Source organism: Ptychodera flava, chromosome 4, assembly GCF_041260155.1.
Source record: "Ptychodera flava strain L36383 chromosome 4, AS_Pfla_20210202, whole genome shotgun sequence".
Taxonomy (NCBI): Eukaryota; Metazoa; Hemichordata; class Enteropneusta; family Ptychoderidae; genus Ptychodera; species Ptychodera flava.
The window spans coordinates 40,721,083-40,733,777 of NC_091931.1; the positions used below are offsets into that span (position 1 = coordinate 40,721,083).

The window sequence follows — 12,695 nt, forward strand, 5'->3', positions numbered from 1 at the left end:
AATAAATGGTTAATATACAAATGTAATAATTAGTATTTGCAAACTCTAAACTGTATAGATTTTTCCATCCCCGTTTTAGAAATGCCTCACTTTACTTTTGGCACTTGGCTATACTTCACGGTCACTTTTTGTCGTCTGCTTCACTGGATAAATATGCTTGGCCTCGGTGCCGAATGTCCAACGTACGTCCGATCTCTCAGACGTCCGTTTTCTGCATTTGCAGCTTTAAGTGACGAGAATATCCCGACGACGACAGCGACACACAGGTTGATATAGGCCTAATATCATAGTAATAACCCCCGCTGCAGGCGGGTATACGCTAGATTTTGGTACACCTTGGCTCCACAAAGCACGGCTCCTGCTGCATGTCGCAAATTGCACCAAAATCGACTGTGGCGGTATGGCCTACCCGCCTGCGGTGGAGGTTATTGCTTAATTTTACAATGCGTCACATGCTCATTCCGAGTCGCAATTCGCCGGAACATATCAGGTGAGGAGAAAATAGATACTACTCCCTACGCTTTCGAAAAAGTAACGTCCCATGGCAATCTTAAAAAGACCATTTCCCTCGAGAAATATTTCTTGAAAAAATTCCCAGTCACGTGACCATACGCAGAGTGTCGTCTGCATCTTCGGGTGGTTAGAGCATGAGGATGAGCGACGAGCCTCTAAGACAGCAAGATTTTCTATTTCAACAGCGTATGTAGGAACTTGAAGAGCTAATCGACAAAAAAGATTCTGGTGCAACCAGGGATGTTATCCTATTAAGAACATTTTTGCTTCTTTTTGTGAAGAAATTGGCACTACTATCCGGAGTTTCGCCACGACAAAGACGCTCTGGGCGAGTATTAACAGCGACAGTGTTTCTACTTCTGGTCATATGGAGGTCAGAACCTGATTTATTTTCTGATGATAAACGCGAAAATATTAGTGAACAAAAAGGTAAGAAATTCGTTCGATAGCTGCAAAATGATACTTTATTTTGAGAACACAAAATTGACAAAAGTACATGACTGGATTCAATAAAATGTTTTTCCAAACGATGTATCGTTTTCTAAATGGTGTACCATATTGGAATTGGTCACATAAACAAACACACACGGTAGTATAATGGTAGCCTGCAGTGAAGGAAAGCAATTGAGAGTGCTCAGAGAAGAACACACTTCCCGAATCAGTCTGCTCAGTGATTTGTTTACTACTTAACTCTTGGAATACCAGATACATCGATTGTAAACTTCTGCTTTCTGCTACTTACAAAGAACACAACAAAATTATTTATAGGTGCAGTGATAAACCCATGACATGTTAGTAAATAGTAGGAACCAAGAATCACAAAATTGGTAAAAAAATGTGCACTGTTACTGCAGATGGACAAAATAATTTGATGCAGGACTGACAACAGAAAGAAATCACTGTCCCAATGATGGGAAAAAATTTGCTTCCATACCCGCTTTCTCCAACCAATCCTCTAATCAAATGATTCTCCCTAAAACTCCCCTACGGGATGTTAAGGAGCCGTCATTATTTACGGCCTGGGGGTCGGAGGAATGTGAGGGGGTCACTCAAAACATTGAAGGGGGTCACTCAAAATGTCACCAGGAGAGGATGAAGGGGGTTACTATATTTTTTGTGCCAAATAAATTGAAATACCCCTCAGATTGCACCATTGCACACATCAATTTCTCAAAATTTTTGATGCGAGAGGGGGACACCCCTCTAGTGCTCTCCCCTTTTGGTCTTCTAACAGTTTTACTGGTAAAAGACAAATTGAAAATACCTCTCAGATTGCACTACACTGCACCATTGCACACATCAAACTCAGTTCATCCTTTATTTATCACAGAAACATACATTTTAATTGACCTCAGTTCGTTGACCACTTTGACAGTTAAACATACCATATCCAGGATTTTCATTAGAAGCTGGCAGCTGGAGAAATGACACAAGAAGCCTGTCACAGATTTTTCATTCCTGCATATCCATTTGTCTTAAATCTCTGGCAAACTGAGAACTGTTTTTGACAAAATTTATTGTCATTGTTTTGTTGTTGAATATTGTGACTCAAACACTGATCATGCAAAAAATGTACAAAAAATATCAGTTTTCAAAGTCATATTTCAAACAGTTTTACCGAGTGCAAAATAAATTGAAAGACCTCTCAGATTGCATCATTACACACCCATCAATTTCTAAAAATTTTCAAAACGAGAGGGGGAACCCTCCTCTGGTGCTCTCCCCCTTGGGTGTTCTATCAGTTTCACTTAGTAAAAAAACAAATAACTAATAAAAACACCTCTCAGATTGCACCAGACTGCACCATTGCACACATCAATATCTTAAAATTTTTGATGCAAGATAGGGGAAAGCCCTTTCAAACACTTTCCTCCTAAGCCTCTCGCGTGTTCTCCCCTGTACTTTCACACTCTGCCCAGTCAGATATCCTAGTGAAAACCCTGTCATGATACCCATCCGAATTAAACAATATACTATATGGTTAGATACTGGTTATAGCGGGAGCTTTTATATCTTTATTTTGTTGTGATTTTGAATTTCATTTTGATGGTTTCACCGTTTTCAACCATCATGCGATAACTGATCATCATCTAGCAGGGTACATCAGGATTTGAAAGGTCTTTACTGTTGCTGTATTTTGTAAATTTTACAATTACATGTATTGGTATTTAACTATTCTAAGGGGGGTCAGTCATAATTTCAGAGTTAGAGAGAGGGGTTACTCAAATTCATCATGGTTGGTGAGGAGTGTCACTCGAAATTTCAGAGTTTCCGATGAAATTCCTCCGACCCCCCAGGCCATAATTTCTAAATAATGACGGCTCCCTTATGGTTGGTGTTAATTGCCACATGGTAATTTTTTACATACTAGTTTAAAAATTACAAGTATTATTCATCATAGCGCCCCTACGATAATTCATGGGGAGAGGGGTAAAAGGTAGACTGAGGATTCAGTCATGTATGGGTCTCCGCCAACTCCAGTCCCAACAACCTTAACCAGTCCGGGTCAGCTCCAAAATTGGAGACGCTATACCATAATATTTTCCCCCTCTCATTAGCCAATCAGCTGCCAGCGCGCCATCAGTAAAAATTGTATTTCCTGGCAACCTCCACATGCGTCCTTCGTTACGTACGCCATACTGTGTCGAACTCCCGCGCCGTATTCTGTCATAATGTAGAACAGTTGTGTGGCCACTCTGTCAAAACACAATTTCAAAATCGCGTACCAGTTTTATTCTGGCTAAGACAACCAAACCCCATACATCGCTGTGATTCCTAGACTCTGGCTTGAAGTCCTGCGAAATATAAATCGTGTACCTACACAGATCGTTCAGAATACTCCATTTGTATCGGAGATGGCAGCGACACAAATTCTACCGTATGGGGAACAGTTGTGTGGCCACTCTGTCAACACATTTTCAAAATCGCGTACCATTTTTAGTCTGCGTTTGACAACTACAAAACAGGTATCGTTTTAAAGCTCTGACATTGCTCTTCTTTCTTGCAAAATGTTATACGCGTACCTACACAAATAACCTTTATAACAGTATTTCTAATAGAGATGACGAACATCCACAAAATGATTCTCGGCACTTGAGCGAAATCGATAAACTGGGGGTAGAAATGAATTGTCAATATTTCGAATATTTGTTCACTAATCGGACTCCTTGTTGGACATGACCTTCTGCAGAACACGTGGATTATGTTGACTGTCGAAATTCGTCGAAATTCACAAGACAGGGGCTTAATAAGCGGCCCAAAACTGCCGATCACACTTGGTGGGTAATTTGTGACCCAGCGTGACCTGTACTTTATTAATGATGTAATCTGGTCGATGATTGGCTGAATGCCGGAATACATTATCATAATGAGTCTCCAATTTTGGAGATGACCCGGACTGTTAACCGTTGGGGTTGGACTTCTTTCAGTCTATGAAAAACAGTACATGGTTTGAAAACTTTAAACTCATGCGGCCACCTCAACATGTATCTGGTTAAGGTAGAATGCACCTCTGGGACAGAAATTCGGGCTTTCAAATTTTATCAATTCTCTTCTGACCTATCACTTGTGGGGGTTCATTTTAAAGCTCTTGATGAAAGAAAGGTTTTCTCTGTCTTAGTTCCTTGAAAATCCAAACTTTTATTTTTTCCCCTCAGAGTTACCACAGGGATGCGCTGCCATTTTGAATTTTGTCTCTCTAATACCGAGAAATCTTGGGTAATTTGTCTCTCCAGTACCAAAGTCTGCACGGTGACCCCTGATTTTTATTCTTGCTCAAAGTTTGGTAATGAGAGAATGGTCGAAAGTTTCATTGAGGAAAGTCTGAGCAAAGTTTAAGTCTTTCACTTTCGAAGTGCATACTGACTTAAAGGAGCTAAAATAACAATTCAGCTGCACAAAATGGCAGGCCTAAATGCACAGAATATCATGGCAGAATTTATTCTTGAAATTGCTATATAATTTTCATACTGAAACAACAAACCTAGAATTCTGTAAAACACTCTTTTTCACATAATATTATATAACACATACATGTAGTAATAATAACATAAACGTTTTTGAAAAAGTTTCTACATTGAAAAATTGGCAATCTACAAATGTAGACTGTATCCAGTACAATATAATTAATGCAGTCATGTTGTGCCTTCGCATTATTAAACAAATTTTTATCTAAAATTTTTACATAATGTCTATTATGTGATCACAGGGAACTCAGATAATGTCCGTCTTCGTGGTAAATAACACTACAGAGACCTTAATTGTTGTGGTCTGTGTTTACTGTTTTGGTATTGTTGTAACACTGTGTACCAGAGAACACAACCGTAGGGTTCTGTGTGCCTATACTCATGCATGGTTCCTCCATGGGGGATTGTAACAGAAGTTGATCTATGTGCACAACCAATATCCCAACACTGAAGGTATTTCAGCAAGGTGTGAAATTTCATGAACAATCATTTCCATCCAAACATACTCAGGAAGTTGGTGAGAAAATGTTTTCCCCTTGTTATTCCAGGTAGGTTTCACTCAGAAGTGTGACCTCATTTCCTGACCTTTGGGCAAGATCAAAGGTTAAGCCTTTGGGCCAAGGGTCTGGACTGTTTCGAGTCCATATATCAACTCTTCATGACTAAACCAAATACTGTAATTATTAACATGTGAAAGCTTTGTCTAGAATGCCATATGCACTCGTAAAATGTCAAATATTTAGCATTAATATTTGATTTGGTGCTGTAAATATGCATATCAGATAAAATAGACATTTAAAAATTACAGAAAATGTGTTTCATTTTGTATGATTACTATACTGCCATGTTGCAAACAGTGTCACCTAGTTACTAAACTCTCCACACATCTAAGTTGTTCCTTCAAGGTATTTACAACCCAGCCCTTTAATTTGACATTGTCAGGCATGTTTACTGAAACAGCTATTGCATTTAAAGTACAGGTTTATGAAATTAAGAAATAAAGTACTATTGTGCAAGTCAAACAGATCATTTGACAGCACAAATAATCTCGTGCAACAAGAATAGCAATAATAATATATCGTGATTTTATAGTTAAATATACATCTCTTTAGATTAGATTAGGAAATTTATGTGAAGTAAATGAAACAAAAGGTGTTATGGTATTGTTTCTGTAAAATTCTGCAGGTCAAAGGTCAAATGCCACTTTCATAAAAATGACCACGGAAGGTTTATTAATTAATTCAATGATCAACATTTCATTCAAACAGAAATGCAAAGTTCTGCTGGAAAATACAATACAGAGTCAATTCAGTACAGAATAAAGTGAGTATGGTTGGTTTTTACAAAGTGTTACATCAAACTGGTGGCATCACCTAAACACAAGGATACAAGGACAAGGTCAGGCCGGGTCATTTCCAAAATTGGCAACTCATTAACATAATATCCCATACTATGTGTTCCCAAGATTAGCCGATCAGAACAATTGGAAGTGTGCTGCATCATGGAGAAATTTAACTGGGTCAATTAAAGGTCATAGCCCTCCTCCTGCCTCTGTCCAATTAGGTGTCAAGATTCAGTACCCTGTCAGTGGTAATTTGAGCGCAAAAATTTATTTCTTGTAAATGACCCACTATATCATATCACTACTAGCAACAAAGATAGATCAAATAAGTGTGAAGTTGCTATTATTAATAATGATTAACAATTTAAAATTATAACTGATGTAAAATCAGTATTTTAATGAAGAAAAAGCGTGTAAAGGTTACATCATTGTCGTATCTCACCTTTTTGCCAGCAACTACACATAACAAGTCAAAGCTGGCCTATGACACACAGCTTACTGTCGTGATTGCAGTGAGTTTCAAACGAGAGTACTATGTAAATGTCTTAGCCCCAAAAGTGACAAACACCAATCAACTGTTAATTACTTTCTTGCAGATGAAGTGTTACCAAAATAGCATAGTCTGCATCTCTCAATCACTTGATGTGTCATTTGAAACTCTGGTATTGTTCTTGCTTGCAAAGCGAGAAAGGTACGCATACGGTTCAAAAACAGCATTTCAAATAGAGATGATGAATATCTACAAAACCTGATTCTTTACAAGAGACTTTGAAAAATTGAAAACTGGTGATAAAAATGAATCACACATATCTTCACTACTTTTCCATTCACAAGACTCATAATTAGACATGATCCTTTGCTCAACACATCAAGTTCATGGCCAAACATTGCCAAATTTCACAAGACAAAGGCTTAAAAACAAGACTGACTGACCACTTGATGACCTATAGGCATGACCTCGTGTATTGGTGATGTAATTCCATCTGTGATTGATTATGTTCCCTGAAATGAGTCACCAATTTTTGAAATGGCCTGGAGAGCATATTGGTCATTGAAAACAGCAAATGATAAGGACATCATAAATTTGCATTATTAAAATATGATAAGATGTTTTGACAGAATTTATGAGAAATCCTGTATCCAAGCTAAACATTTTGAGTAATGCCACTTACAGTGTATCTGAGTGTCTGTTGACAGATATTATTTAAGGCAACTGTTCTCCTAGCTTCCAGCTTTACAGCCTTCGCTCATGAGAGCTGTTGCTTTTCTGGCTGTGGTGGCACTGTTGCTCCGAATGTTTGGGCTGATGATGGAGGCACAGCACTGGGTTGATATGGGGGTGCTGGTGGGAAGGTTGGGGGAGCATAGACGGCATATGGTGGTGGCGCCACTGGATGGATGTATGGATTGACAATGGCTGCCTCGGCCATGTTCTGGTCACTTCTCATTGGTTGGATGACAACGGTGCCACCTGGTGGTATGGTTGAACCAATGATTGCTGGGGTCATTCCAGATTGGTAAACCACAACGTGTTGCATCTGTAAGGACAGTTCAAGACTTTGTATGTCATATCTGCAAATCAGTACAGAGTATAAGCTACTGTCCTCTGATGATGCAATACTTTACTCTTGATACAATCTGTTACAATGTACACATTTGGTACAGTATCTCTCACACTATTGGATAAAACTGCTCTGAATGTGTTCAAAAATCACGTCTATACTCACTGGTCTGGAGATATCTTGAAGACGTCCTCGTCCAGCCTTCAGCTCCTGGTACTGAGATATCACACAAAGAACGCAGTAGATCTGCAATGAGACGAAAAAAGAACTGTATGAAAGTCTGTGCAATCTTTAACTCATGCACCAAATCATTTCAGCTTCTAATGTGAAACTGTTGCATGACATTGGATCCATGACGTTTTAATAACTCAGTATCTAGATCATTCAACTGTTGTAATTTCTGATTAATGCTGATAAAATTCATGCACATATTAATGAACGAATGAATTATTGATGCAATAAGACTGTTTCATCCTTTCACAAGCCCTACAACACTGTAACAAGTAAGATAATTAATATTTAATTCGAAATTTGTTCTCATTTCAAAAATTCACAAAATGAAACAATGCTCAAGGTCTGACAAAAATTTCACAAAGATGGATTGGAAATCTTGAAAAACCAAGGAAAAATTTGTTATTCTATTTCCTTGTAGTAACTTGACTTATCAGTCCTAGAATGAACCAAAACCAGATATGAACTGAATGGCCTCGCGTGCACATTTTGTAAAGTACTTCTTGGGTATTGGCTTTTATGAAGAAGGAAAATGTGTCAATAGATGACAAAATTTGTTCCCGAATTTCTCAAAATTAGAATAGTTGGACGATAAAATGTTTCAAAGTTATAATATGAATATAGAATGTAAAGTACAGCTTATAAACATTGAAAATTTACAGAATTAAAACTTTTACAAATCATTTACATTACATTGTTTTTATTCCCGAAATTAATCCAATCTATCTAAATTTGACATTATCCCCACTGTATTACGCAATGAAAAAAAAGAAAAGAAACCATTTGAAAAATTATGATCCAACAATATCTGTCGATGCAAGTGCAAATGGCTGAGCAGGCTCTTGACTGGCAGAGGTCGCGTTTGCGTATAAATTCTGCATATTTCACATAAAATTGCCATGTAGAACGAGTTGACCTACTTCACAGTATCTCAATGCGCCCAAAAACGATACAATCATCTGTGCCGCGCCGTGTAGCAGCAAAATGAGTTCGTGACTTTGAAGTACGCGTTTCAAAAAATAAATACCCATGGGAACCTGCTCACCACGCCACGCAACTCATGTACAGCTGACTATGGTGCACTTGTCAGGCGATGGTCGATGATTCTGGTTATTGCCTATATTGTCAAGTTCAATGCCTAATTTACGGAAACACGAACTCTGTCTAGTGTATTCGAAGCTCTGCGTACAGGTTGTGCACACGGCCTCTACCACGTGGTGTCCTGTGGACAGTGTGGTACAAGCCGTCGGCCTACCACCGTACCGCCGGGAAACGCAGACCTATTGTACGCAGGAGCTAGCCTACTGCTGCTGATTTAACATCAATGCCAACATGGAAATCTCATGAAAAATTTGTCATTGTTGGTTCTGTAGCTAATACAATCTTGAAAAGCAACTTAAAAGACACAGACTGTCAATACGTCGCCATAATATTATGCTGATCTCAGCGGAACCATGCCGGAATATAAATTCGCTGACACACACACAAGATTGAAAAGTGTCACTCTACATCTCATTCTCAGAGAAAAATGCATTGATCAAATATTATGACGCTTACCTTCGATAATCTAGCTTTTGGTTCGCTATGTCCAGAGTAACCCACACGATTCTTAAAGTCAAACGTCGACACGACGACATCAACAGTCAAAACTCAAGATTAGCGATCAGCGCGGCCGAGTGACTGAATTCAGAAATCACTTTGTGTAAAATGTTTTAGTATAGCGCCCTCAACATACTTATTTAGCCTCCAATAGACTTATACAGGCCACAAATTTTCTTTTACTCATAACTTGATAAATTCGCAAAGCACAACCACCAAAAACTAATCAGTTCTTGCAAATTTGAAGAACAAATTGTGTGCGAAATGTGATCGGAATCTGCCAAGCCGTTTTTGAGATATCGTGCTAACAGACAGACACACACACACACACACAGAAACGCCTAAACCATAACCTCGCTGCGCGCATGCGCACGCGAGGTAAAAATGTTGATCAGAGAACTAGTACTCACATTGAGAATGGTACGTCCGATGTAGAAGACCAGTTCAAAGAGGGAAAACCAGTAGGTATTATCAAGGTCCTGTTTGTTTCAAAGAAAATGAACTCCGTCATTATGATCTACATGACTGAATGTAAAATTTCACAAAAATGCATGATTAGCTGTGATGAAACAAGACATATGTATATGTGCTAGAAACAGATCTTAAATTCGGGTTGTCAGATTTCAGTACACATGACCAATACTTAGTTTGTCATGATGTGCTCCTAAAATGTTATAAATGTATGGCACCAGTGAGTGTCATACACCAGTATCATTGGTGTCTAATATTACTAAATAGTAATTGAGCAATCTCAGAGAGACATACAGACCTCTTTAGGTATATCATAAAAGTTACTGTGATTTGACCAAGTGACTGCTTAGATTAATAGTGATATCAAAAAAAAAGATGAACTTACAGATTCTACAAAGATGTAAACAGTGCATGCCAGTTCCAACAACATGAACAATATCAAGGCGTGTATCCATGGTAACAGCATTGATGGACTATCCTAAAAGATACAAAGAGTCAAAATTGTCATTTTTCCCCGTTTTTTCACCTGGAAGTTTTGCATGCATTGATGGGAATCTTGGCACAATTAGTGTGTATGCTATACTGATACAGTTCAACCTTTTCAATGTCCTAGGTTCATGGTGCTAAACACAAACACAACATGTGTATTGCATATAGATTGATCAGTTGACTACGAGTTTATAACTTCTGTTACAGTTATTAATAACTTTACTGAATTCAAGTATCAAAGGCAATAATACCACATGGTTATGGAGTTCAATAATCTGACTAAACAGCGCCCTCTGTGTTGGAAATGACAAATTTATTATGTTAACTATGGAACCACAGACATTTAGACTGACTTTCTCAGTCCCTCACTGCCTACGAAGTATGGCCCTCCACCTCCTGCCCTGATTTTCAGTTTAGTTGAGCCCAACTCAGCAAGCTAGTATAGCCATACATGTTTACCTTGGTACTGGCTAACAGCCAGACAGTTTACAGCAAATCAATTTAGATAAGCGATTAAAAGATGTGTAGTTAACTAAGGGCTGTGAGAAAGTTTAATATGACTGCCTCTCAGAGTACTTGAATAATCTATATGACCTTGCTATGAGACACAAATTAGATACAGTTTAATTACAAAACTTTCAAGTCTCAAATTTGTGTTTTCTTTTGATAGTTGCTGGTATAGATGATATCACATAATTGCAACAATGTCTCTGAAAGCACAATATAATTAAATCATGAAAGTGAGAATGGATTATGTAGATTATGCAGAGTACAGTCAAATATATACAAAAAATAACAGTTGTGGATGGTCATGTTGTAAAACTAACTAGGTAATGGATGGTATCATGAATATTTCAAAATCTTAAAAAAATATTTGTGATAGTCCAATGGTTCTGACAGGCAAAATTACCTAAAATGTTGGTAAATCTCTGCAAAAGATTAGCCAGAAAAAAGTAGAGCTACCATTGGTTAAAATTGATGACAGTATTGCAAGACACTCATTAACCGGCTGTTAAATATCTACACATAAAATCTTGTTGTACTAAGCAATGAGTATGGAGGGCAGCCTACAACAGAGGAGTAAATCATGAATATGCTGCAAACAAACATACTCACCTTGTGCACACCAACAATGAGAACTATCGATAATGAAGCAATGAGTATGTATATGGACAGCATCACGTAAAACAACACTCGTAAACCTGTGTGTGGGAAATAAGAAGTGTAAAAATACACAAACTTACAGAAGGGAAAAGCATAACTTGCATTGTGGCAATAATCCCTACAAATATGCTACAAATATAAGCAAAAATCATCATTTTTTGTATCTGAGTAGTATTTCTTGAAGCTACGAAATAAACCCTTTCAACGCCATGGTTTGACACAGTGTTATTATGCCAGCCTTGCTGTTTTAATCTTGTCTTGATCTGATTAAATTTTCTATAATTTGATATACTTTCGGTGTTCAATGTTGCATTCTCAGCTGGTTTGTATTTGGCTGTACCAGTATTTCTTAATTGTTTTCATTCTACTTTGACTTAATCCACTTATATAGCTAAGCTGCTGGATGCTCAATCAATAAAACAAAATAACATGAGAAAAGAATGCTCAAGGAAACTACATCATTCCCTTGGGTCAAACAACAGTATAATTTTTATCAGTTCGGTAAAATTAAGCAGGATTTAATTTGACCAGTATTTACTGGTCAACACCAATAATGCATTTTAGACATGTACAGGGTGAGTTGACAAGTTGAATATTGTGTGTCTCAATATGTTACGGAATAGGATAAGATACTGTAGTTGAGATTAAGATGTAAAATATAATGAAAAGGTATCTAACGTTAAAGCTACTCTCCCTTTATCAAACCTTGCAATCTTGGATTACTCAATCCTAGCGCTAATAGTCATTATAAACATTGCAATACACCACCACATGTGCATATGAGTTTAAAATGTCTCATATTTTCAGGAAAGGAAACAGACACCGTGGTGTAAAACCAGCTATTCCTACTGGACGATACTGAAATAATTGTCAAACCCAACAATCTGCAAATACAATTCCACCTGCCAATGATGTTGTCATTCCTCCTGATTGTTTCCTTCAATTCAACAAATACAAACTTTGGAGTTTGTGAATGTCGGTATGATGAATGTTGCAATTAACACGTACTCCATGTGTACATGATGAAAACTTTTTCTGAATATCATGTACAGATAATATTAGTCTTCATAATCTCATTTGGGATATAAATTATCCAATTGATTCCTGATGAAACAGAGATTGTTAATATTTCAGATTTACCTTTAGCCTGGTACTCTGTGATTTCTTCCATGTCAAATCCACCATAGTAAACAACATTGTACAGATCAATGGCAATACATATCAAGGAGAAAATCTGTCAAATAAAATTAAAATACATCATAAGATGGCGAAAAGGCATTGAAACTCATATCATAGACACAGTAGAATAATTGTTGTGGGAAATTCTGCAAAAAAACCTATTTGAAATAAAAAGACAGT

The 12,695-nt window shown here is 37.5% G+C and overlaps 1 protein-coding gene across 1 annotated transcript in view; it reads right to left on the minus strand.

Annotated features, from left to right (window-relative positions):
* Positions 1-4,414: 4,414 nt before the first annotated feature.
* Positions 4,415-12,695, minus strand: part of LOC139131761 (uncharacterized) — a 29,027-nt gene continuing 20,746 nt past the window's right edge. The window contains exons 2-7 of the mRNA XM_070697990.1: positions 12,477-12,570; positions 11,289-11,374; positions 10,069-10,161; positions 9,623-9,691; positions 7,548-7,628; positions 4,415-7,358 (exon numbers count right to left, since the gene is read on the minus strand). Of these exons, the coding sequence (XP_070554091.1) occupies positions 7,068-7,358; positions 7,548-7,628; positions 9,623-9,691; positions 10,069-10,161; positions 11,289-11,374; positions 12,477-12,570 (714 nt within the window). The 3' untranslated portion in view covers positions 4,415-7,067. The remainder of the gene's footprint in view (positions 7,359-7,547; positions 7,629-9,622; positions 9,692-10,068; positions 10,162-11,288; positions 11,375-12,476; positions 12,571-12,695) is intronic.